The 26,422-nt window shown below is 44.2% G+C and overlaps 3 protein-coding genes across 3 annotated transcripts; all 3 read left to right on the top strand.

The window, feature by feature from the left end:
* The first annotated feature begins 12,385 nt into the window (after positions 1-12,385).
* ambn (ameloblastin) lies at positions 12,386-14,823 on the top strand. Its single transcript, XM_015943664.3, has 7 exons — positions 12,386-12,547; positions 12,678-12,962; positions 13,237-13,293; positions 13,767-13,991; positions 14,066-14,101; positions 14,209-14,247; positions 14,379-14,823. The coding sequence occupies exons 1-7, from the start codon at positions 12,473-12,475 to the stop codon at positions 14,670-14,672; spliced, it is 1,011 nt and encodes a 336-aa protein (XP_015799150.1). The 5' UTR covers positions 12,386-12,472; the 3' UTR covers positions 14,673-14,823.
* A 2,102-nt stretch (positions 14,824-16,925) lies between these two features.
* scpp7 (secretory calcium-binding phosphoprotein 7) lies at positions 16,926-20,227 on the top strand. Its single transcript, XM_054744806.2, has 9 exons — positions 16,926-17,052; positions 17,161-17,225; positions 17,471-17,515; positions 17,699-17,746; positions 17,831-17,875; positions 17,998-18,054; positions 18,139-18,279; positions 19,804-19,885; positions 20,040-20,227. The coding sequence occupies exons 2-8, from the start codon at positions 17,172-17,174 to the stop codon at positions 19,843-19,845; spliced, it is 432 nt and encodes a 143-aa protein (XP_054600781.1). The 5' UTR covers positions 16,926-17,052; positions 17,161-17,171; the 3' UTR covers positions 19,846-19,885; positions 20,040-20,227.
* Positions 20,135-22,847, top strand: scpp5 (secretory calcium-binding phosphoprotein 5). The gene is made up of 12 exons (XM_015943662.2): positions 20,135-20,174; positions 20,587-20,762; positions 20,848-20,910; positions 20,992-21,045; positions 21,138-21,203; positions 21,292-21,342; positions 21,442-21,510; positions 21,592-21,621; positions 21,706-21,753; positions 21,848-21,898; positions 21,982-22,065; positions 22,549-22,847. Exons 1-12 carry the CDS (start codon positions 20,135-20,137, stop codon positions 22,564-22,566), a joined length of 750 nt encoding a protein of 249 aa, XP_015799148.2. The 3' UTR covers positions 22,567-22,847.
* The last annotated feature ends 3,575 nt before the right edge of the window (positions 22,848-26,422 follow it).

Here is a 26,422-nt window from a genome sequence, read left to right as displayed (position 1 = left end):
TTAATTTATGGTTCTGAGGGTAGGGGCTCGACACAAACGAAAACACTTTTTGCTGTCGCTTTGATAACCTGACTTGCGGCATAAGACATGTGGCTGTGGCCAGTGGCAAAGCCAACAACACGCTCTGTTCGAGGGCGAATAGCGAGTCTAGCCTTGTTCTGATTGGTCGCCAGATTGGAGGGAATGTTAGGTTATTAAAGCAGTTCAGAAGCGGTAGATAGGTTTTTGCTAGAGTTAAGTGGTCTTATTTCTCACTTCACTGTATGAAAAAATAAAAATATATGGGTTCATCCCATATTACAAACAGAAAAAGAAACGGTGAATATGAGACCACACCAACCACCAACTGACCAACAATTTCCCATGCCGTTGCCTTTTTGTGAAGACCTCTACATTCTTTTGTATGTTGTAATAATGTAAAGCTCTCAGAAATCTGACACAGGAAGTATTATATTACCTGTTCCTTCATGTTTGCCCAGAGATGTACCAAGAAGCATCCTGTCCGCTCATTGGTCAGTCAACAAAACCTCTGCAGATTGGTCCTTGTCCGACAGACAGCAATCAAAAGTTGAAAATGTTCCACTTTCTTGAATCGCGTCGCTGGCTCGCCTGTGCACGACACATGCACGATCGCAAAGTTTCACATGCACGTTTTTTGCATGTTGCTTAGCAGGAGGGTGTCATGAGCCGGGGTGAGTATTCTTCACTTCATTCACAACCTCTGAGTTCTGATTGCAGGAGAGGGAGCAACAGCTGATCCTCATCAGCGGGCCGGCTTTATAAGGAGGAGGGTGATCATGCTACGACGCCGGATGATTGTTACTAACTGGTAGTCACTAGCCCTTCGAGTTTTGCTCAAACCTTTGATTCAATTTTTGTGCTTGGATTTTTGATGACTCGCTTATGTGAATTTTTGGTACTCACCTCAGGTTTCTGCATCCCTGGACAACCCGCGTTCACTGGAAGAAGTTCTCCGGTTCGTTTTCTGCTTCACCTCTCTTCCAGCCGACCCGCTCTCCACAACACTCAACAGTGTGCTCCCTCTCCGAATCAGCCTCCTCACCCAAATCCTCCATACATTCATCCTCTTGGACCGCAGCCTCACTCTGGATATCACCCCGGCTCACTCCCCCTTCATTTTCCTGCTTCGCTTCCGCATAGTAAGTCCCAACTACAAACAATTCCCTCAAGACTACAGCTCCCATACTCACCTCTGTTTTCCCTGTAGACGCCGCTTCCTGATTCTCAGCCGCTGGACACCAGTGTGCCCTTAGTTTCTCCTGTTAAAAGTAAAATATTTTATTTTTTACCCTTCATACTTGTCTTGGTCTCTGATTCTGTATGTCTTGGGTTAAGCATCTACCTCTGAACATGACAGAATCATCCGGCCACAATTCAAACCCAGCAGAATCAGTTTTGTCTAATCTGTCTCAACGTTTGAGACAACAGGAACAAAATCTCCCTCTTGTCATGGAACAACTCTCGGCAGCTACAGGTGATCCCTCGTTTATCGTGGTAGATGCGTTCCAGACCTGGCCGCGATAGGTGGAAATCCGCAAAGTAGGGACACCATATTTACAGTACAGTACTATATTGAATTATCGTATGATCACATTCTCTTTTTGTGGGTAAAACTCAAGAAAACATTTTTTACTAGGTTTTTTTATAGTTTTATTTCAAAAAGTGCATTTTATGATGAAATTGATGAAAAAAAACCCAGGAATTTCTTGATATTTCGCATAGAAAAATGTCGCGAATCGGTGAAAAATACAGCGAATCGGCGAATTTCCCTTGAATAAGGCTCCAAAGAAAAAATCCGCGAAGTCGTGAATCTGCGATAAACGAACCGCGAAGTTGCGAGGGATCACTGTAATCAGCAATACCAGCAACTGGAAACACTAGTTCATCAAATTCATGACACCCTTTCCCAAACTAATCACCCACCCCAACCATCAGTACCGCCATCAGCAGCTTCAGCAACAGTAAGCCCTTCCAGTCAGGAGCAAGCTACTCATATGGAGAGGTCTCATTTTCGTGTGGCACCCTCACCACAGACTGAAACTTTTGGGGGTGAGTTTGATGACTGTAACAGTTTTTTATTACAATTTAAGCTTGATTTCGAACGTTGTCCCTCTGCCTTCATCTCAGACTCAGCTAAGATCTCTTATATAGTAGGATTGTTAAGAGGAAGGACTCTTAAGTGGGCTGAGGCAGAGTCATGATGACTCGTTTTTACAAGGACCTAATAATGCTTTCCTCTCTGATTTTAAACTCCCTTTTGGCGGACACGAGTCCATCTCTGATATAAGGAAGAAGCTCTGGACACTTTCTCAAATGAAAAGAACCGTGGCGGAGCTGGCCGTGGATTTCCGCATTTTAGCTGCCAGAACAACGTGGAATGAAGACGCCCTCATAGGAGTGTTTACAGAGGCTTTGAGTGACAAGGTGAGGAACCAATTAGCCTTGTGTCCTGAACCCAGTACACTGGAGGAACTCATCAAACTAGCTACTTCAATCGATAAACGTCAACAGGAGCTCAGTAGACACGCCTCCGTACCAGTAGCAGCCGCAACCCATGACCAGAGCCCAGGCACTTCTAGTCGCTTACAACCTGACACAGAGGAGCCTATGCAGATGGGGAGGACTCGTCTCACACAAGAGGAGAGAGAGCATCGCCAAAGGTCAGGACTTTGTTTGTACTGTGGAACTACTGGACATTTTGTGAATAACTGCCCGAAACTGTCAAAAGGCAGAGTCCGAAGGTAAAACTGGGACTACTGGTGGGTGGAGATTCAAATTTTTCTTGTTCCCGGTGTTTTTTCCCCTGTGTTTTGTCCATAAATTCTAGACCTGTCACACTTGAAGCTTTATTGGACTCTGGCTGCGAGCAATCACTCTTGGACCAGGGGGTGGTGGAAAAATGGAGGATTCCAACCACCAGGCTACCCACACCTCTCTCAGTCTCATCATTGGATAATAAGACCCTCACTACCATTACCCATCAGACTATCCCTCTGTGCCTCATGGTCTCAGGTAATCACTCTGAGATGATAATATTCTTTGTGTTTCCTTCTCCTCAGTTGTCATTGGTTCTGGGTCACTCCTGGCTAGTTCAATATAATCCCTCTTTGGACTGGAGAAAAAATCAGATCTTGGGTTGGAGTCTGGAGTGTTCGCTGAGTTACCTGCCGGCCAACCACCACCACCTTCGCCCCCAGAGGACATTGACCTCACAGCAATCCCTCAGGTCTATCATGACCTCCGCCAGGTATTCAGTTAAGACCGTGCCTCTTCTTTACCTCCCCATAGGCCCTACGATTGTGCCATTGATCTTCTGCCGGGAGCCCCACTGCCATCGAGCCGGTTGTACAATCGCTCCGAACCTGAGCGTGAGAGTATGGAGAAATACATCCAAGATTGTCTGGCTTCTGGTACCATTCGCCCCTCTTCGTCTCCTCTGGGTGCAGGTTTCTTTTTTGTTCCAAAGAAGGAGGGAACTCTCAGACCCTGCATTGATGATAGAGGCTTAAATCAGATCACTATCCGTAGTAAATATCCCCTTCCCCTTCTTTCTTCCACTTTTGAACCTATCCAGGATGCAACCATCTTCAGCCGTTTGGATTTAAGAAACGAATCAGCCTCCTCAACCAAATCCGCCATACATTCATCCTCTTGGACCGCAACCTCACTCTGGATATCACCCCGGCTCACTCCCCCTTCATTTTCCTGCTTCGCTTCCGCATAGTAAGTCCAGACAACAAACAATTCCCTCAAGACTACAGCTCCCATACTCACCTCTGTTTTCCCTGTAGACGCCGCTTCCTGATTCTCAACCGCTGGACACCAGTGCACCCTTAGTTTCTCCTGTTAAAAATAAAATATTTTATTTTTTACCCTTCATACTTGCCTTGGTCTCTGATTCTGCTTGTCTTGCGTTAAGCATCTACCTCCGAACACGACAGAGGGAACCCTGTGATTATCGCATTGTCGCCTCTCATGTGTCGACCCACTTGAAATGTGTTCACCCCCTGGAATGAAAAACACCTCCTCACATAAATGATCTCGAGATTGTTTTTTGTTGGTGGGAAAAATAACTTTTTCTCCTCCAGACAATCTTTTTTACAGATGCATCAAACAGCGTCCAATCTCAAGTTAAAAGGTTTAAATGAAAGAAATGTGTTGCTAGCATAATGAACTCTCCCCAAAAACTATCAATCAAGATCTTTTAATTCTTCTGAGGGTAAATATTAAGTAATGAGAACCCGTAACAAAATCCCCAAAAGACAGTGGTGTATAAATGAATAAGTACTGCAGAAGAAGAACACTAGATCCACTGAAAACAAGGTAATTACAGTCCCTGGAAAGGATTGAGCAAGTATTGTTTTGCAGGTAGAAACTCATCTCTGGGCAGCATGTTACTGTTTCACAAGTTCAGAAACCTTCAACAACATACCAGTCTTTGACTTTGACAGCTCGTATTTAAAATTCCTACGCAAGCATAAAGTCATAAACAATAACTATTACAGATGATTTTCAGAATTTTTTGGCAACAAGATCAAAAATCTGGATTTTGAGGACATTTTCTTAAATTATTAGGATTAATAAGTGGATGTGGACACTTACGGTGAAAACATCCTGATCTATTACGGTTCACACCTTTGTTGGTTTTGGCTAAAGCCTGCCACATCATATCTGAGATGTAGTAACACCTGTGAAGTGGGAGAGCAGTAACAACACACAGGAGCTGTTTAAAAGCTAATTGTGCTTCCTGGGGGAAACATCTAAAGAGAGAGGAGCTTGATATTTTATTCATTAAGCTTCTTATTCTTGCGTCCCGCTGTGACACGAAGCCTCTTCCAACTACAAGGAGATTTGAGTATCAAGATGAAGTCCAAGCTGGTGGTTTTTCTTTTTCTGACTTTTGCTTTTATCAGTTGCCTTTCAGCTGTAAGTACACGAATAAACATTACTGACTGATACGTTTTAAAACCAGGACTTTAAGTATTATGTTTTTGCAGCACCGCCATCGCCGGGGCAGTCACAGCAGTGAATCTTTCAGCTTTGAGGTGAGAATCTCATCATTTGTGCAAAGTACAGCGCTTTGTTTGTCTGCTTTGGGCATGTGAAAGCGCTTTATAAATAAAGTTGATTTGATTTGATTTGAAAGTAAAGAAAACCTAATCGACGATCTTTTATTATTGTTTACGATTGTCTTTCTCCAGAGAAGGAAACCATTCTACGGGTTTCCTTCAGTTTGTTTGCTGTTACCTCGTCTCTGCATGCCATCTCTTCCTGTAGCACCAACAAAACCGACAACTACCACAACAACAACACCCAAAACAACAACAACAATGACAACCCCAACAACAACTACTACCACAACAACAAAACTAACTACAACAACAAAACCAACTACAACAACAGCTCCAACTACAACAACAGCTCCAACTACAACCACAAGCACTCAGACCACTGACAATCGAGGAGACAACAGGCTAATTGGATTGCCCTGACTGTCCAACAACAAGAGAACTGTTCAGAGCAAAAGGAAATGCTGCCTATTTGCTGTTTTCTGCACTAATGAAGCCACAGCTAAAAGCAAATCTGCACAGCTTTAGAAATTGATTGTTGAATAAATTGTAGAAACGGTTTAATCGGCTTTCTGTTTTCATTTTTTGTGTTTCGCTCAACTTTGTGAAAAATGAATTTTTGTCTAAAATAAACAAGGAAAATGCTCTTGTATGCATGTTTAGAGAAAAGTAACATTGAGACAAGCACTTAGGGTGTAATGAGAAGTTGTGTGTGAGAGAGTGCTGACACACTCCAGGGATGAGTGTAATCTGGTATTCCCACCTTGGTGCTTCATCAGGGAAGTCTGTCATACCATCCACCCTCTTACTGATGTGTTCATTCACCTCTCTGCACTGTTAGCTTTTCACACGATGTGGAAAAGAAGATTTATCTACAAAGAATCAATTTATGTTTTTGATTTTAAATGTTTGTGTCAAAATAATAGAAGCAATTTTCACATATCTTTTATAATGAATGCCACCTTTTTTTCTAAGTGTGCTCTTTGGGGCTAACTCTACTAGAAAACTTATTTTCCTTAAAATGTGCACTGAAATAACTTTTATTTGTGTTAATTAAATACAAAAAAAGTAAACTACAATTGATTTAAAAACATTAATTGTGTTTTTATCTCCTTGGTAAAATGGAAAAAATAAAATTAAACAATAATTATAATTATGATGATGATGACAAAGGTAATATTTTTCTTATTTTTTATTATTATAGATCCCAGTCATTTGTTGTTGGATTTGTTTAATTTTATGATCATCAGGATAATAATTGGGAATGGGAAATTGTCTTTGGTCTTTACATTTGTCTACTCTTTACGTAGAAAACCAGATACAGTAGCTGCACTTGTTTGTCATTGGTTGCAGTCAGTTTAAGGTTTTAGTGACTATTGCCTAAAGCACACATCCACCTTGTGGTTTCTTCAGTTTTTCTTTGTTTCTTTTTAGTCATTTTTGTATACATGTACACTTATAATATCCAGGCAAATGAACTAATATGGAAGTAGAAGTAGTGATCTAATGGCAGATTCAAATAAAAATACAAATTTTAACTCCTTGTAGACTCAATTTTTCTCACAAATTAGCACCAAATCACTGCCTTAAAGCACCCAGAGGGCATACAGGAAAAGCTGCCATTTCCATTCCTGTACATTTCTACTGGATCTACATGTGGCTAGGGGCGATTTTATTTGTCTTTTGTGGCCCGGTCCGAACTGCGGAGGTTGATTCATTCTGGAACATAGCACAAAAAAATAACCTGGAAGTAAAAGAAACACGTTCCTGCAATTCAGAGACTCTTCCAAAACCCTTCAAGGCCATTGAAAACACACCCATCCACTTTAATGGAGGCAAATTGCTGTTGTTTCGTGGACATTATGCAACGCTAAAGGCTAGTTTATATTTCTTCTGTGTCAGTACGGAGACACGCAATGCCGTTATCTGTCATCACAAAGGCTCTCCAACTGACCCGCAACGTCAGACGGAGTAGATCCCACTTTTCTAACTGTTCGAAGGTGACAGACTGCATGTCTGTGATTGGTCAGGACGCAGCTTCCTCGACTCACTTCGTCAACAGCACCCTCATTCCATACTACCAAAACGAGGTCCAAAATCTAGCGACAGACACGGAGCAGATCCCACGATATAAGTCAGACAATATAAATGTTTGTAGACCCGTGACTGAAGGAGTACAAAGCTAACTTTTTTATTCGTGTCAGGAAATTACGGGTAACGTTAGTTTAGAAGCTGGTGACTGGGTGGAGAAGTGGTTTTCATGTTATAATGTCTCTGAAACATATAAACACATTAGAAACACACTGGAAACATGACTGCAATAATGGCAGGATACCCCAGAAAAGTGCTACGCCTTCTGCTGTCCTGTGGGAGAATTGCTTCACAACACAGAAACAGTATTATTGTTGAGAAGTATTAATGTAAAACCTTTACATAGATACATGTGTGTGTGTGTGTGTGTGTGTCTGTGTGTGTGTGTGTGTGTGTGTGTGTGTGTGTGTGTGTGTGTGTGTGTGTGTGAGCAAATTGCTATTGGAGACGTGTAAACTAGCGTTAGCATGTCCGGTGGAAAGGCCTGGTCCAAGCATCAGCCTCACATCTCAAATCAGAAGACACATTCCAAAGCTACAACATGGCAGTGCCTTTCAACCGGATCCACTGACTTAACTTTTGAATATTGAATTTAGATGAAAACACTTTGTGCACATTTCTTTACAGTCTTTGTTTCTAGACACAGAAAACAACCACACAAGTTAAAAGGTTCTGCACATGTATTTCCTTTGTATGGAACCATTTTCTCACTTTATATCTGAAAGATGTACAAAATCCATCCATCCATAATCAGCCACTTTCTGGGGCCGAGTCACAGTGGCAGTAGCTTAGGTAGAGCGGCTCAGACCCCAGCCACTTGGACCTGCTCCTCCCGGGCGAATCCTGAAGCAAAACCTCACCAGGGAGACATCCAGGAGGCATCCTAACTAGATGCCCAAGCCATCTCAGTTGGCTCTTTAAGGGGGTCCTGGAGGGTGCGTGGGAGTTCGCTTAACCATTTGTGGATTTGGAGAAGGCATTTGATCACCACCTCCTCCTTGAACCATCACCTTGTCGTAGTGGAGGAGTTTGAGTGCCCTAATGATCCTAGGAGCTATGTTGTCTGGGGCACTTTGTGCCCCTGGTAGGGTCTCCCATGATAAATTGATCTTAGGTGAAGGGTGAGACAAAGAACCCAAGTCCTTGAGAGGGGTTGGACACTCTCCTTTGCTGGAATTGCTCCGGGTGAGAGGCGGAGGGCTGGGGTTGGCTTTTTGTTAGCCCCAAGACTCTCTGCCTGTGTGTTGGGGTTTACCCCGGGGGAGAGGGTAGCTTCCCTGCACCTTCGGGTCGGGGAACGGGTGCTGACTGTTGTTTGTGCTTATGGGCCAAATATCAGTTCAGAGTACCCACCCTTTTTGGAGTCCCTGGGGCGAGTGCTAGATAGTGCTCCATCAGGGGACTCCATTGTCCGGCTGAGGGACTTCAGTGCTCACGTGGGCAATGACAGCTTGACCTGGAGGGGTGTGATTGGGAGGAACGGCCCGCCTGATCTGAACTCGAGTGGTGTTTCGTTATTGGACTTCTGTGCAAGCCGCAGTTTGGCCAAAACGAACACCATGTTCGAACATAAGGATGCCCATTGGTACACTTGGTACCAGGGCAGCCTAGGTCGCAGGTTGATGATAGACTTTGTAGTCGTATCATCTGACCTGCGGCCGTATGTTTTGGACACTCGAGTGAAGAGAGGAGCGGAGCTGTCAACTGATCACCATCTGGTGGTGAGTTGGATCAGATGGCGGGGGAAGATGCCGCGTAGACCTGGCTGACCCAGACGCTTAGTGAGGGTCTGCTGGGAACGCCTGGCAGAAGAGCCTTTTAAGATGGTCTTCAACTCCCACCTCCGGCAGAGCTTTGACTGCGTCCCGAGAGCAGTGGGGGACATTGACTCCGAGTGGGCCTTGTTCCACTCTGCGATTGTTGAGGCAGCTGTTGCTAGTTGTGGTCACAAGGTGGCCGGTGCCAGTCGTGGTGGCAACCCCCGTACCCGCTGGTGGACACCAGAGGTTCGTGGAGCCGTCAGGCTGAAGAAGGAGGCCTACAGGGCGTGGCTGGTCTGTGGGTCTCCGGAGGCAGCAGACAGGGACCGGATAACCAAGCGGAGTGCAGCAGTGGCAGTTGCCGAGGCAAAATCTCGGGCGTGGGAGGAGTTTGGTGAGGCCGTGGAGAAAGACTATCGATCGGCTCCAAAGAGGTTCTGGCAAACTGTCCGGCGCCTCAGGAGAGGAAGGCAGCAACTTGCTCACACTGTTTACAGTGGGGATGGGGAGCTGCTGACGTCAACTGGGGCTATAGTTGGATGGTGGAAGGAATACTTTGAGGAGCTCCTCAATCCCACCTACGCGCATTCCGAGGAGGAACCAGAGCCGGGAGACCTGGGGATGGACTGTTCAATCTCGGGGGCAGAAGTTGCTGAAGTAGTCAAACAACTACACAGCGGTGGAGCCCCGGGGGCGGATGAGGTTCATCCTAGGTATCTCAAGGCTATGGATGTTGTAGGGCTGTCATGGTTGACACGTCTCTACAACATTGCGTGGTCATCGGGGCAGTACCTGTGGAGTGGCAGACCGGGGTGGTGGTCCCCATTTTTAAGAAGGGTGACCTGAGGGTGTGTTCCAACTATAGGGGGATCACACTCCTCAGCCTCCCTGGAAAGGTCTACTCCAAGGTACTGGAGAGGAGGGTCCGATCGATAGTTGAATCTCAGATAGAGGAGGAGCAATGTGGTTTTCGTCCTGGCCGTGGAACTGTGGACCAGCTCTATACCCTTGCAAGGGTGATGGAGGGGGCATGGGAGTTTGCCCAACCAATCCACATGTGTTTTGTGGATTTGGAGAAGGCTTATGACCGTGTCCCCAGGGGCACCCTGTGGGGGACGCTCCAGGAGTATGGGGTGGGTGGCTTTCTGTTAAGGGCCATTCAGTCCCTTTACCAGAGGAGCGTGAGTTTGGTCCGCATAGCCGGTAGAAAGTTGGACCTTTTCCCGGTGAGGGTTGGACTCTGCCAGGGCTGCCCTTTGTCACCGGTTCTGTTCGTTACCTTTATGGACAGAATTTCTAGGCGCAGCCGTGGTGTGGAGTGTGTCGAGTTTGGTGGCAGGAGAATCTCGTCTCTGCTTTTTGCGGATGATGTGGTCCTCCTAGCTTCATCCAGCTCTGACCTTCAGCTCTTGCTGGGTAGGTTCGCGGCCAAGTGTGAAGTGGCTGGGATGAGGATCAGCACCTCCAAATCTGAGACTATGGTTCTCGACTGGAAAAGGGTGGCTTGCCAACTCCGGGTTGGGGGAGAGGTCCTACCTCAAGTGGAGGAGTTTAAGTATCTCAGGGTCTTGTTCACGAGTGAGGGTAGGAGGGATCGGGAGATCGACAGGCAGATTGGTTCAGCATCTGCAGTGATGCGGACGCTGAGCCGATCTGTTGTGGTGAAGAGGGAGCAGAGACAGAAAGCCAGGCTCTCAATTTACCGGTCGATCTACGTCCCAATCCTCACCTATGGTCATGAGCTTTGGGTAATGACCGAAAGAACGAGATCGCAGATACAAGCGGCCAAAATGAGTTTCGTCCGTAGGGTGGCCGGGCTCAGCCTTAGAGATAGGGTGAGGAGCTTGGGCATTCGGGAGGGACTCGGAGTAGAACCACTGCTCCTCTGGATCGAAAGGAGTCAGTTCAGGTGGTCTGGGCATTTGGTCAGGATGCCTCCTGGACGCCTCCCCGGGGAGGTGTTTCGGGCATGTCCTGCTGGCAGGAAGCCCCCGGGTCGACCCAGGACACGTTGGAGAGGCTACATCTCCAATCTGGTCTGGGAACGCCTTGGGGTCCTGCCGGAGGAGCTGGTGGAGAAGGCCGGGGAGAGGACAGTCTGGAGCTACCCTAATTGGGATGCTGCCCCCGCGACCCGGACCCGGATAAGCGGAGGAAGACGACGACAACGGCATTTGACCATGTCCGTCAGGGGGCCCTATGGGGGTACTTTGGGAGTATGGGGTACCAGGCTCTGATATGAGCTGTTAGGTCCCTATGTGACTGGTGTCAGAGCTTGGTTCACATTGCCGGCTGTAAGTCGGGCTCACTTCCAGTGAGAGTCAGGCTGCCCTTTGTCACCGATTCTGTTCATAACTTTTATGGACAGGATTTCTAGGCGCAGCCAAGGTGTTTTGGGGATCCGCTTTGGTGGCCTAATGATTGAGTCTCTGCTTTTTGCAGATGATGTGGTCCTGTTGGCGTCAACAGAACGTGATCTCCGGCTTTTGCTGGAGCGGTTTGCAGCCGAGTGTGAAGCAGCTGGGATGAGAATCAGCTCCTCCAAACCTGAGACCACAGTCTTGAGTCGGAAACGGGTAAAATGCCTTCTCCGTGTTAAGGATGAGGTCCTGCCCCAAGGGGAGTAGTTTAAATATCTCGGGGTCTTGTTCACGAGTGAGGAAAAGATGAAACGCAAGATCAATAGGCAGATTTGTTCTGCGTCTCTGAATGCGCTAAACCGGTCTGTCGTGGTGAAGAGAGAGCTGAGCTGGAAGGCAAAGCTCTCAATTTACCAGTCGATCTACATTCCTATCGCCCATGGTCACGTGCTTTTGGTAGTGACTGAAAAAACTGGATCTTGGATACAAGCGGTCGAAATTAGTTTTCTCTGCAGGGTGTCTGGGCTCGCCCTCAGAGATCGGGTGAGAAGCTCGGTCATCTGGAAAAGGCTCGGAGTAGATCCACTGCTCCTCCACATTGAGAGGAGCCAGTTCAGGTGGTTCCTGGAGTACCAGGAATAGAGAAAGCCTTTTCATTATTCTTTTGAGTCACTGAACTTCTGGATCCCATCAAGTCATTTGTCTACAATTTACATGTTTGTTGCAACTGTAGAGGAAATTCTTGTTTTTTGCATGTCACAGCTACATGGTTTGAAGATACAGTAATTACTACAGCTAGACGGTGACACATCAGCCGCACCCACCGGTGATCCGAGCAACAGGAAACCTGAATGTCTGAGCTGAGCTTGTCACTGTTTGTTTATCCATTTCTATAGACATTACAGCATCATAATTAGAGAAAAAGCTGCAATTCAGGAAATTCAGCAGAATTTCTTAGGTTTTAAACTCACTTCTTAATTTACAGCAGATAATTAGGTAAATTTAGTGGGTTTTTTTCTGTGATGTGATTGGTTGCTTCGTTCCATGACTGAAGCATAAGTTCATGCTCCTGTGCGGGTAGTTCCACTTCAACTTGTTCAGCGTGGTCAACTGAGTCTTCACTGGAAAATATTTTGTTGATCCATTTTAGAAACATTTCAAAAGAATAGAAATGTTTTATTTGTTTTCAGAAATGGTTTTCATACTTTTGTTTTTGTGTGGTGCTGCTATAGTGAATGGTGTCCCGGTAGGTAAACTCACATCACAAAATGTATGTTTATGATTTAATGTGCGACATGATTGTATATGTTTTGCTTTCAGAATAATCACTTATTTTTTGGACGCATCTAATTTTGACACTGTCTTTTCTTTTAAAGCTTAGTCCAAATGTCCAAAACCCTTTGCTGTTACACAAAGGAAATCCTCCAAGAGGTCAGAATGTTGAAGCTACAAACCAGAAATCTGAAGCTCAGATGGCAGATCCTCTTTCGCCCACCTTGGATCAAACACATCCCGGGATTCCCCAGCAACCAGACCTCCAGACCTCATTACAACATTACGCCATGCTTGCTCAGGGGGGCGGTCCGGTGATCTTCTCTCTGCCTCAGAGTGTCTACACATCCCGTCCTGGCAACCAGCTGACCCTGGCGCAGCAGCCTCTAGTAGGATATTTGTAGAAGAAATTTTGATGAGATTTCTGTCATTTTTTCTGCATTTTAACCCTCTGGAGGCAGGCGTTGCAGATTAGCAACAGTTAAAACCTACCTACCTGGTTACTCCACATATGTGTTTCATGGGCATTTTTGAACTCAGGAGTACCCCTGAAGGACTTAGTTGTTCGTCCTTTTATCAAAACTTATTTTGAGCCTCAGAGGGTTAATCTTTTAGTAGGAAATTTCAAAATGATTGATTTCTATTTTTTGTCACCGTCATCAGATTTTTCCAGCTTATGGATTCATGCCACTGTTCCCCTCACCCACTAGCAATCAGATGGTAAGATATCATTATCTCACACACACACACACACACACACACACACACACACACACACACACACACACACACACACACACACACACACACACACACACACACACACACACACACACACACACACACACACACACACACACACACACAACTACAAAGCATCATGAAATCACCATGAAAGATTGCACCTTGGGGTCTTCAACGCTTTGCAACAGTGAAATGAAGGCCTTTCCCTCTTTTATGTGCTTTCAAAGAAGCGAGACAGCCTTTCACAGGAGACTGTCGTGCAAATAAAGACATCTGTGTTTTGACATAATTATTGGTTGATTTTATGAGGCTCAGATGAAACAGTTGCTGTAAATGTGGCTCCTGTTAAACACTTCTTGAAAAAAAATCAAGGAAAATTGGGGGATTTTTAAAACTTCTAGGAATAATAATCAACAATGTAACATTGCATGTTATTTTTCTATCACAAGTTCTCTCCATTTGGATTCCCAATGGTCCCCCAAACTCTGACTCAGCAGCTCCTGAACAGTCCGGTGTTACCCTTAGAAACTGCCGCAGTGGCAGCTGGACCTGTAGCAGCAGCTGGACCTGTGGCAGCAGCTGGACCTGTGGCAGCAGCTGGACCTGCAGCAGCAGCTGGACCTGCTGCACCAGCTGGATCTGCAGCGGCTTCACCTCAGCAAATCCAGAACCAGGTATCTCCATTTGTTGCTCATAAAGCAAGATCTGAATATTAGAGCATCTTGATAAGACTATTTCTCATCCACAGAATCCCCAGGTTGTATACATGCTGCAACAACCCATGGTGAATATCCAATAATGCTCTTTGTGAACTTAGATTTGAACACAGCTTTTCATTGTTACACAACCTTTTTTTCTGAGAATATTTCATGTGCTGTCATTTATCTTTAGAGCCCTTCACTCGGCGGTCTTAGCTCGGAGGAACTTCAGGTAAGAGCCAAGATTTTTATCTGCTGCTCAGCGTGTTCAAACACCCTGCTTCAGTGAACCCAATGATCCTGTTGATAAAAAAATGGTTTCTTCTCCCAGGTCTAACAACACCTGTCCTTTTTTTCTTTCAGGCTGCAGCTAAAATGAGCCAGCTGGGTGTGTACGTGCCCTCTGTGCTCACAAACCTGCCTGCAGGTGCAGCAGCTCTTCAGCCTGAGAGCCAAGCAGCTGGACTCAAAAACCCAGATCAGCAGGCTGCCGGACAAACAGCTGGAGTCCCACCGTCACAGGGACTGCCTTGCTCTGGAGCACAGCCGAATGCTAACAGCTTCCCAGCAGGCCTGGAGCGAGCAGCGCCGGAGGCAGCCACAATCCCAGCACCTGGTTGGCCCAAACTAAAGCCAGCACGGGGGAACCACGTTTGAAACTGCAGCAGCAGTTGTAGTCATGGGGAAACTAAACTCATCTTTATCATAAAACATGGACTAACCAAGCACTAGTGGAGTTTCTTTACTATATATTTCATTATTTTTGTCATTTTTGCTTTTTGATGAATGAAAAATAAAACTATAACCATGTGTGCCTGTTTTGGTTCATTTTGCTGCTTTTCTACCATCCTACCACTAATCCTTCTTAAAGTTCCAGGAGTTTCTTACTGTAAACATGATACACACCTACAATAGTAATGGCACCCTCCATAACCTACAAAGAGATAATCCACACCAAGCCGTCACAGTTCAACAATAGCATTTGTTTGGAATATTTGCGTTTGTACTCTGTTATTTCCATTTGCACCTACTCCTAAGGGAAATCTCCGTCCCTTTTTGTGTTGCTCTGTGGTTCCTAGACAGGTACAGAAGTACTCTTTTTGCCTGACAGCTTGCCAGAAATCTAACAAAGACTTCAGAGCTTTTATTGTTGAAAGCTGCTGTTTTTTTGCTGATGAAGGTAATCTCCAGAAGCCGCTAGTGAACCATTATAGTTACCCTGTTACGGAAACACGTGTAAAATTTTAAATAAATGAAAAAATGCACTGGACTTAGAAAAGGTAAAAACAGCTTCCATCTTTAAGGAAACAATTCAGAGTTTTCCACTTTTCTGGAAATATCAGAATCTGAATCAGAAAAAGGTTTATTGCCATTGTCGGTGAACAAACAATTCACAAACTAGGAACTTGCTTTGGTTCTAATGTGCTACATATAACATGAACACACAATAAGAATAAAAATAGAATAAAACTTTCAGCTATAAAAATGGCAGGTAATGGTAACATGGCCGATAACGTGATGTTGTGTCGAGTACAGAAGACCAGCATGGTTGCATGTTTATAAGCTGTTCACAAGTCCAACGGCAGATGGAAAGAAGCTGTTCTTATGGCGGGAGGTTCTGGTCCAGATGGACCGTAACCTCCTGCCTGAGGGAAGCGGCTCGAAAAGTCTGTGTCCCGGGTGAGAAGGGTCAGCTGCTATCCGACCTGCACGCCCCCGAGTTCTGGAGACGTACAGGTCCTGGAGAGATGGAAGGCTGCAGCCAATCACCTTCTCAGCAGAGCGCACAATGCGCTGCAGTCTATGTTCATCCCTCACCGTGGCTCCAGCGTACCACACAGCGATGGAGGAGGTGAGGATGGACTCAATGATGGCCGTGTAAAACTGCACCATCATCTGGGCCGGCAGCTTGGCCTTTTTCAACTGCCGCAGAAAGTACATCCTCTGCTGGGCCTTTTTGATCAGGGAGCTGATGGATGGCTCCCACCTAAGGTCATGTGTGATGGTGGTTCCGAGGAAGCGGAAGGAGTCCACAGTGGTAACGGGGGTGTCCGTCAGGACGAGGGGGAGAGATGGGGCTGTGACTTTCCTGAAGTCCACAATCATCTCCACTGTCTTCTGAGTGTTGAGCTCCAGGTTGTTGCTGCTGCACCAGTACACCAGCCGATCCACCTCCCTCCTGTAGGCGGACTCATCACCATCAGAGATGAGCCCGATGAGCGTGGTGTCGTCCGCAAACTTGATCAGTTTAACAGAGTCATGGCTCGATGTGCAGCGGTTTGTGTACAGGGAGAAGAGCAGAGGAGAAAGTACACAGCCCTGTGGAGATCCTGTGGAGAAATATGTATTATGTTTTAGAAATCTTTAAAAGTCTAAAGCTTAATTTATATCTCTCCGTCTGCTCCATGTGGGAGAGACACGCACGGATGATGACGTTTTGCTCTCGGACTTCTTCGTCTCTTGGGGAGTGTTGCAAAGCAATTGCAAGTCGGGCTCAGAGTTCAAACAGAGTCATTTGCAAGAAAAAAATAACAGTGGCTTAAAGAACTTTCGTATTCTAATTACCAATTAATCTACAACAAACTTTGGCTCATTAAATAAATGTCATCAGATTTGAAACTGGATTTTTGTATCCAATCATCAAACATTTTAGCCGACTGTCTTTTTATACAGTTGATGCTAAAGGTCTGTACAACTGTATGTCACGTATATTCTGAAAAAAGTCAGCCTCCTCTTTCCATAAACTGTAGTCTGAGTTTATGCCCTGATGCACCTTATAAAATCCATCTGCAGGAGGATCATATGTCAAAAAAGATGAGCCCAAGCCAAAAATATACTGAGGGGTTTTGCCTAGAAAAGACTGAGCTGCCAAATTTATGTTCGTAAAATATAAAAAAATTGGCTTATCACCAATAACTGTCAAAGGGTTGCGCGTTCTTTGTTTTGTCGGCAAATAAATAGGAGCAGATCTTGTCTGACAGATCACAGCCCTCCTCGGGGATACCTTAGTACCCAGGTGCGTCCAGAGAAAAGAAAGGTATGAAAACAGCTTGCATCACGTCTAAGTCTATGTCTTCATGAAATATCTTTGTGGTTTTAAAGCTTTGCATTGAAGTTAATAACCAGAATATACTTTGTTTTACAGCTGATTTCAAAATGAAATTGATCCTGCTTGCAGCTTGCATCTTCGGGGTGGCTTTCTGTGCTCCTGTAAGGAAATGATTTTTGTCGTTTCTCAAGTTTGCTTTTTCTGCACCACCCACACACGTTTAATATATAGTTGTAACTTTTATAGAAGGGGCTTTCAGGAATTTTGATTTTATCTATTTTCAAAAAAATATTTTTTTTTCATTGTTTTTAATCAAATGCAACCAATGTTTTATGTTTGTAATTATTATAGCTTTTTACATCAGCTGCATTTCACAGAATCTGGATTTTTTTTGTTTGTCTAACAGCAACAGATGTACAAGGAGTTTGACATCCATCATGCTCCAGCTGAGGTATGAGGAAATAAAAGGTTGAACGAGCTGAAAAACAAAAGATCTATTATTAAGCATCGATAATTTAACTCGGCACCATAGCCTGCCTTTGGCCAATGTCCACTAATGGTCATGCAGCTGAGTGGATTGTTCACTCCTCCAGTCTCTCATGAGTGTAAATTATTATGAATCTGTTCTTGACAGGCAGCTCATGTGATCCCTGCTGGAGTCCCAGCTGGGAAACTGGAAGTGGTAAAAGTTTTTTTAATCATTTCCAGACATATTTATAGAGTATTTACACTTTTGTATGATAACTGGAGCTGTTTTTATTTCTAGTTGCTCCCAGTGGACAGTCAGAAACAGCCAATCGGAGTAGGACCTGTGAGTGACACATTTTCTACCTTCCAATAAAAAGACAAGGAGTGTAATGATTAGGAAAATACTATTTTAGAGATGCATGATTAGTTTATGTGCTCAAATGTTAATGCATTGTCATTAAAAAGGTCCGTGGATTCATCAAGCAGGAGATCCCTCAGCCGAATGGCAAAGACGAGGAGGTGGTAAGTGCTTTTAAAGTTTAATCATTTAATTTTAAAATTGTTGTTTAACTTTACTGAATAGATTTTTCCATTTTCTGCCTCTAGTTCTACCCTTTTGGGTTTAACCAGCCAGATCCTGCCCCATCTGCTCCCGGGGTCCCCGTTGCTCCTGCTGCTCCCGTGGTCCCCATTGCTCCTGCTGCTCCTGCTGCTCCCATTAACCCATTCCTTGTTGCTGCGATCCCTGTAAGAATAACCTTTCATTTCCAAAAGAACTTTGTTAAATGGAAAACAGTGACATGTTATCCAGATGCCTGATTTGTTCTGATAAATCTACTTGATGCTGCTGAAGGTTCTCAGTCATCCAGGTCATGGTAATCCAAAAGGGTTCAAATGAAGACAACTGGACTTCTTTGGTTTCTTGAAGACGTTTCATTTCTCATCCGAGGAGCTTTGTCAATTCTGACTGGAATACGGGAGAGTCAAGTTGATCAACTGTAGCTTCTTAACAAACTGAAACTACCTATGAATACCCCTCCTCCTTACCCACAGTGGGGTTGTTCATGTCGTTAAGGCTTATTGTGTTTGAATGGTTGTTTTGATTAGTTGCAGGAGGGTGTGACTTAAGCCTGAGTCATGCTTCTCCATCTGCGTCAGTGCGGAGACACGCAACGCCATTATCTGTCCTTGCGTAGCGCCCCGGCAGGCACGCAAGTACGGACGGAGTCGAGCCCACTTTTTTAAACATCTGTCTGTCGAGATGGAGAACGCAAGCTTGTGATTGGTCAGAGCGCCGCTGTTGTCTACACCGCCGCCATTGCGCCCTCAAAAACATAAAGAGAGCCGAGGATAACTAGCAGCAGACGCGGAGAAGCTTGAAGAATACCTCGTGAAAAAACTCTAAAATATGAACGTTTAATTCCCCCGTGACTGGAGGAGTGAAAAGATGCGCAGCAAGCGTTTTTATTTGTGGACGGAAATGACAGGAAACGTGGGTTTAGAGGTGGCGAGCGCATGAAGAGATGGAGGAGAACGAGAGACAAATTTATCAGTGTTAAGTCTCTTATATACAAAAAACACAATATAAACACACTATGTGGGACCGGATGCATGACAGGATACCACAGAACAGCGCTACGCCCTCTGTTGTCCTGCCGGGGAATTGCTTTGCAACGCTCTCCAGGAGACGGAGAAGTATGAGAGCAAAACGCTTCCGTCAACCCGTGCGTGTCTGTCCCTTGCAGAGCTGACGGAGAAGCATGAATCAGCCTTGAGACTGAAACTATTGGGGAATTAGATTTAATGCTGCATCGTAGGCACTGGAAAGATAAAACCTCAGGCCTCTTCCTTTGTTTAATGTAGGCTTTTCCCGTTTAACATAGACTGCTCCCTCAAACCATCTAGTCCACAATGTGCACTTTGTCATCTTCAAAAATATGTCCGTTGACCTGAAGAGGTGGCTCTCCTGTGTTGCGCCATGCACTTGTGTAGTTGTTGTTTAGTTCCCCACCGTGTAAAGGTTTGGTTTGTCTTTTGGATGGACCAATTTCTGTCTGAGGCTTCTTGGTTGAGACGTGAAACATCTTCAAGAAACCAAAGAAGTCCAAGTCTACTTGAATGAAGCGTGAAACAAGTTTATAAAAATGTATAAAAACTACTCAAGAGAGAAAAAAAAATCTACTCAGCTTTTAGGAAACATGAAGTCATCAGAAACATTTTGAAAGCTGTTCTTTATCCTGATTGGCTCACTGAAAGCCTCTGTCATTTCAGGCTGCCAAACCCAGGGGTGATGATGATGATGAAGACGACTAAATATGGTCTGAGTCAGCAACGCTCGTGTGTGCACAAACAGGTGCTACACTGACACACACACACACACACACACACACACACACACACACACACACACACACACACACACACACACACACACACACACACACACAAGGAAAAACCTGATGATTATATGTAATTTTCTCAGCTGACTGACTTTGTTTTCCTCTAAGGTGACCGGTGACGCTGAGAGCTGCAGCCATCTCTGACGGAGACCACCAGCCAGCTCTGCTGTTTTGCAAACTGTACAAAAAAGGAAAAAAGAAAAATGGTGCTGTGCATATTTGAGGAAATTCAGCCGGCAGACGGTGCTAATTTTTTTAAACAAAAACAGATAAAACGACGTTTTCATGCTTGTAATAAATGTGATGTCATGCTATAAGAAACGATTGTGTGTTTACATGGCTGCGTGTGATTTCCTCATCAGCTCTCTAAGCTTCAGAATAAATCAAACGATTGCATTAAATTGATCAGTTGTCTTATTTTTTAACTCCACTGAGTTTACATTATGAGGCCATTTGCAAACGCCTCCCTCTGCCTTCTGAGCCACATCGGCCCCTCACTTAAAGCATTAAACTGAGGTACGTCTCTGATATTTGGAGACCCGTCTTAAGACTGCAGACTGAAGATGCTGTGCTCCAGACTGTGTAATCAGACTCACTCTGCTATTAGTCAGGAGGTGGATGTGACCACTGGTCATTTAGTAAATCTGTGGACTAGATGCTCGCCCTGCCCACCCTCGTTGGGTGACTTCACTCCGTTTGACCGTAATTATCTGTTTGGTGGACGAGCAGCCCTATAAAAGTCAAAGTGTCTCACTGCTTGATCAGAAACGATCTCGCCGTCGACTTGAGTGTTTTATCTCCTCTCTCTGGTGTTTGTTTCGATCTCAGAGGGTGAGTTGATGCTCATTTGTCCAACAGGAAACCACCATCCAGTTTTTATTTTCCTGAATTTGTAACACCGAGTTTTGTCTCCCAGGACCACAGAATGAAGCTGGCCATCCTGTGCTTGTGTCTGGCTGGTACAGCCTGCGCTCTACCTGTAAGTGGTGTTACTTTATAGAGCAGGTAACGTCGTTTTCCTCGTTTTCATCGATTCAAGCATTTCTGTTTCTGCTTTTAGTATCAGTACATGCCACATTACACAGGCTTCAGGCAGCAGGAACCTCCCACACAGGTAATTATGCACACAAAGTATAGTTTTGCATCTGATTTCTTGTATTTTTTTATTTTTATTTTGATACACTGCAACATTAAACCCTCCTCCAGGTGAAAACACCCTTCACAGCTGGTTTCCCACAGCCTGCTCTTCCAGGAGCTTATAGTGTGGAATTTGTAAGCCTCATTCTTAAAGCACCACACGTTTTCATCTCACAGAAGTATAGCGTTAATAAAATGTGCCTCATTTTTATCTTTGTCTAAGATTTATCCACACAGAATCGTTGGTGGTGCAACTGGAACAAACCAAGCGCAGGCAAGTATCTGTTTTACTGCCTCTTTACTTTATAACAACTTATGATTAGAATCACTACTTTATAAAATATAAATATTTCTGTTACTTTCTTTTCATCAGACCTTCCCTTCTTATGGATTCATCAAGTACTCAATTCCTCAGCCACCAGGCAGGCAGAGCGTGGAAGTTGTACGTCTCATTCCGTTACTTTAATCAGATGTTTGTTGTAGTATTTGTCATTTTTACTGATTTATGTTTTTGTATTTGCAGTTCTACCCCTACGACTTCACCCAGCAAAAGGTAAAGCACTCAGAAGCTTTTGCATTTTGGCTAAAATAAAGATATAATGGGTCAAGACCTAAACGAGTGTTGTTTTTGTTGCAGATTCTGCCACACATGCCCCCTTTTTCAAATAGCCCTATGGGGCAAGATGTAAGACATTTAGTTTATTCTTTTAACTCTGAACCTCTGCTGCCAGTTCACAATTTCATATATTTCACTCATCTGCTTTATTTGTACTTTACAGATTCCTCAGTTTGGATTTCCACCCCTGAGCAATCCCCAGCAGCCCATGAACGTGAGATCAGAAACCTTTAAATAATCAAAGTAATAATCAAATCTTTGCAGGCTTCTCCTCATTAATTAATTCTTGTTTTTCAGATGCCGTCTGTCGATGCCAATGCTCATCCTTCCCAGAATCCTTTGCAACCTCTGCTGCAGGACCAGCCCACACAAACCAGCCAGGTAGTCAGTGCATCACTTTGAAAATAAGCATACACTTCAAATAAATGTGTTTTGAGCAAAATGTTACGCAATTACACTGCAAAAAATGATTTTCAATAATGTCAGAAATCCTTGTTTTTTGAGCACTTTATCTGATTTAATTCTATAAACAAAATAAAACAGTAGAAATTAGGTAAAATAAGTTAAAATTTCTTGTTTTGGGCAAAAAAAATAATGAAAAGTTTTATTTAATTGCTAGTTTGAAGAACTGTAGCTAAACTTTTCCTTTCCCCCGTGGTATTTTGTTTTAGTTAAAACAAGAAAATGTGTTTACATTTAAGAATTATTTAACCATTTCAAGTAGTGCTGTTTTTGCAGGTAAGAACATATTTTTAGACTAAAAATGAGAGAAAATAAAGAAAAAGAGGCTTTTTTACTTTCTTGAAAGTAATTTTTTGCAGTGTAGTGATATTTAAATCTGATTGGTGTTTTCTGTCATTGCAGGCACCTGCAAAAGCCTAAAAGGGCGACCATTTCCCCTCTTCAACAATCACCACCGAGTCTTTTTCTGAGTGTTCAGCCTAACAAAAATAAATCAAACTACTGAAAGAAATAGTTTTTTAGAATAAGAGCAAACTACATTATGACTGACTGCTCTGAGAAGAATGAGTAAAAAATCAGTTTGATTCCTTTTGCTCTTTCATTAACAACAATGCGTAGAAATGTAACCTTTGATAAGACCCCTGCATGCTGCATTTCCCCTTCCTGTGTTTATTTTGAAAAATAAAGATTTCAAAGCAGAACTTTGCAGTGATCTTTGTTTATTTGAAGCTTTCTGGAAAATGCACAACTTCAGTGTTTGTTTTATTACATTTAAACCAGTAAACACGCACAAAATGATTCATCTTAACATCTTCTATAGTTTATGTAATGAATGTGCATTCTTCGCCAGAATTACTAACACAAGAGAAGGAAAATCTCTAAAAAGTGCAGTTCAGAAAAACCCTTTTCCAAGTTCAACAAAGTAAAAGCACCACACTGCTACATAAATCATTCATCTTTCCTCCTGCAGGGATTTTATTAGATAAGTTTTATTAGTTATGTGAGAAGAATCAAACCTTCTTTATTCACATTTGAAGAACAAAAAGGAAACTGAGAACAATAGAGGCTTACTGATCTGTGTGAGAAACTGCAGAATGGAGAAAAAGAAATTGTACGTCGCTTTGGATAAACGCGTCTGCCAAATAAATAAACATAAACATAATAAACATAAAAAGAGGTGAAATGCATAAATGAAAATAAATTAAAAGGTATAACAAAAAAATCTATTTTTCATACAAATGTAAAAGCCTAAATCGAGGATCCTGCATTTGCAGCACATCCTCAATACATCAACTGTCTTGTTTTGCTGCAGGACATCATCTGAATTGCTCCAGTGGTTTGGCAAATTTCCCCAAAGTGAAATGTAATCATCGTACAACTATAAACACCACCGAGAACGATTCCTGCCCCCCCGGGGATGAACAGCCTGTTGCAACAGGAATTCAACCATTTTCACATCAAAGGTACGCTAGGCGGCCTCCTCTCATGCTGTCACCGTCACATCTTCACAAGTTAAACTTCTATCATCATCTGAGATTCTTCTACTTTATGTCAGCGGTTTCCAAACGCTTTAACTTCTGCTGCTCACACACACAAAAATAAGTTGCAAAGGCTTGCAACCCCGAAGGCTTAACGAGACAGACGTTAGTAATATTCTTATCAAATTAGAGCAGATTGGTACTTTTCATAAATGTGTTACAATTGTTTTATTTTATATGCAGCAAATAAGGTGAAAAAGTCCAATTAGCAGCATTTTCTTACATTTTATCTGATTTCTAGAGATTGTCTGAAGAGATGGCCCACAGTAGGTGGGGATAACTGCTTCATGGTGCAGTTTCTTAAATACCCCCCCAAAACTGAAAGGGTTGAAAGATGAAAACAGAAGCTGTGAATGAATGAAAAATGCTGTTATGGTGATATGTTGGCTCATAATGTTGAAAAAGCAGAGAATGGGAGCGACACAAAGAGGGCATTCCCGATGACCTTCATGGATGTTAACTTTAGGACTTTGCAGCCACTTGTGTTAATATTGCAGCTATATAAGTAAATGGAACTGTATTTCTACAGTAGCAGAATTATTACCTTAGTTGAATATTTCATTATACATATTTTTTTATCTATTTAATACAGAGTCTCGCAGCCTTGGGCCTCAGGACACATTGTCCTGCACGCTCTGTTTCAGCACACCTGATTTGTCATCAGGAGGATATCAAGTGCTGCAGACGCCTGTTAATCACACACTCATTTATGTCAGGTGTGTGGCAGCAGGGAAACACCGGTGTTTGAAAGGGCATCATGGTAAAACAGGACAGGGGGGGTCCTGAGGACCACGGTTGAGAAACACTGATTGTGAAAATGGGTCTTGTACTGATTATTTCATGTTTGTCCTAGCTAATACTTCAAGAAGAAGATTAATTCTGATTATAATTGGTCACTTTTCATGCAGGCTGAGCATGAAAATAGTTTCCTACTCCTATCTCCTGCATGAGTTTCTGATAAGGGTAGAAAATTCATCACACTGTCACTTAGTATTCATGGACTCACCCTCTTGGCTGGCGACAGGGAAGGCGGTAGTTGGTTTAGCAACCAGGAAACAGCAGAGAACGTTCTGACTACTCGAAGTTAACCGTTAACATTAGCAACTCCACCACACGGCAGAAGCTCCTCCAGGCTTGTGTTATTTGTGGAGATAAAACATCAATGTTGAAGAGCGAATGGAATCAGTGGTAGAGTTGTGTTTCTGTTAGCCAATCAGAGGTCCAAATACCAGGAAATAAGACTCCAAATCTTGTCGTGTTGCGCCGCTCTCCTCCAGATGATTCCACTGTGCTGAATCAGGCACCTCTGGGCTTTTTGTTACCCCCGATTATGACTTATAAGGCATTCATTCCTATAGAGACCACAGAAAATGTATTGATTAAACAAGTGAACAACACCTTTGAAGATGACAGCACAGAGACATGAGGAGTAGAGACACGTTTGGACACTGAGATGTTGCATAAACATCATCCTCATGTGTGCATAATTTCCACCTAAAAAGGCACGAAATCCAGCATGATTGGTGACTTGTTGGAGACCTGTTCTTCTCCAGGGATGAAGCTTTAACGTAAAGGATGTGAGGTTTTGGAAGGCATTTTTAGAATGATCATTATTAATTTAATTACAATTTCCTTTCTGCATTATTTACGTATTAGAAACCTCAGACATTGTTATTTTCCTGTCATTGACTGACCACCTCTCACTGAATTTAGTCAGTTTGGGTGGTTCTTACTTATGGGCCATTCCCATCTGTACCGGGTCGGCCCGGGCCGGGTAGCGTAGGTTGTTTAAGCCCCATTCCCACCTGTACCGGGTCGGCCCGGGCCGGGTAGCCCCAGTCGGCCCCAGCCTGGCCCGGTTGATTCCACACATCCTTGCCTTAAGCCCATGTGGGCTGATTCTACCCACCAATCAGAGGCTTGCTCTAATGGAAGGTGTGAATTTGCTGTCAGCAGTGGGTGTGTTGGCCCTGGTCGGCCTGAAGCAGTACCCCTCGGGAAGAGGGCCGAGAATGAGCCTTGGTTGGCCCGGGAAAATTCCAGGCCACCCAGATATGTAAACAACCTATGCTACCCGGCCCGGGCCGACCCGGTACAGGTGGGAATGGGGCTTTACATATCTGGGTGGCCTGGAATTTTTCCGGGCCAACCAAGGCTCATTCTCAGCCCTCTTCTCGAGGGGGTCTGCTTCAGGCCGACCAGGGCCAACACACCCACTGCTGACAGCAAATTCACACCTTCCATTAGAGCAAGCCTCTGATTGGTGGGTAGAATCAGCCCACATGGGCTTAAGACAAGGATGTGTGGAATCAACCGGGCCAGGCTGGGGCCGACCCGGTATAGATGGGAATGGCCCATTAGAAGTGTGGGGTGATGGTGGCACAGGAGTTAAATGCCTGCCCCGTAATCGGAAGGTTGCAGGTTCGAGCTCCGCTCAATTTGTTGCTGTCGTTGTGTCCTTGGGCAAGACACTTAACCCCCTTGCCTGCTGGTGGTGGCTGGAGGGACCGGCGGCGCCAGCGCTCAGCAGCCTCGCCTCTGTCAGTGCGCCCCAGGGCAGCCATGGCCACATCGTAGCTCATTCCCACCAGTGTGTGAATGTGTGTGTGAATGGGTGAATGACTGATTGTGATGTAAAGCACCTTGGGGGGTTCCAGGACTCTAGTAGGCCCTATATCAAATACAGGCCATTTACCTGTCTACTGCTCTGAATAAAAACATTTTTCTTTACGTAGCAG

The sequence above is a fragment of the Nothobranchius furzeri genome, chromosome 6 (assembly GCF_043380555.1).
Source record: "Nothobranchius furzeri strain GRZ-AD chromosome 6, NfurGRZ-RIMD1, whole genome shotgun sequence".
Lineage (NCBI taxonomy): Eukaryota > Metazoa > Chordata > Actinopteri > Cyprinodontiformes > Nothobranchiidae > Nothobranchius > Nothobranchius furzeri.
Note: the sequence above shows the minus strand (reverse complement) of the source record. Positions and strands in the feature narration are given on the sequence as shown.

Bases quoted from the DNA above. Each gene is read 5' to 3' on its own strand.
- ambn (XM_015943664.3), top strand. From the start codon at position 12,473: ATGTTTTATTTGTTTTCAGAAATGGTTTTCATACTTTTGTTTTTGTGT. The intron at 13,294-13,766 runs GTAAGATATCAT...TTCTATCACAAG, and splicing joins CACCCACTAGCAATCAGATG to TTCTCTCCATTTGGATTCCC. The intron at 13,992-14,065 runs GTATCTCCATTT...TCTCATCCACAG, and splicing joins CTCAGCAAATCCAGAACCAG to AATCCCCAGGTTGTATACAT.
- scpp7 (XM_054744806.2), top strand. From the start codon at position 17,172: ATGAAATTGATCCTGCTTGCAGCTTGCATCTTCGGGGTGGCTTTCTGT. The intron at 17,226-17,470 runs GTAAGGAAATGA...TTTGTCTAACAG, and splicing joins GGGTGGCTTTCTGTGCTCCT to CAACAGATGTACAAGGAGTT. The intron at 18,280-19,803 runs GTAAGAATAACC...CTGTCATTTCAG, and splicing joins TCCTTGTTGCTGCGATCCCT to GCTGCCAAACCCAGGGGTGA.
- scpp5 (XM_015943662.2), top strand. From the start codon at position 20,135: ATGGTGCTGTGCATATTTGAGGAAATTCAGCCGGCAGACG. The intron at 20,175-20,586 runs GTGCTAATTTTT...TCTGTGGACTAG, and splicing joins GGAAATTCAGCCGGCAGACG to ATGCTCGCCCTGCCCACCCT. The intron at 21,899-21,981 runs GTGAGATCAGAA...CTTGTTTTTCAG, and splicing joins ATCCCCAGCAGCCCATGAAC to ATGCCGTCTGTCGATGCCAA.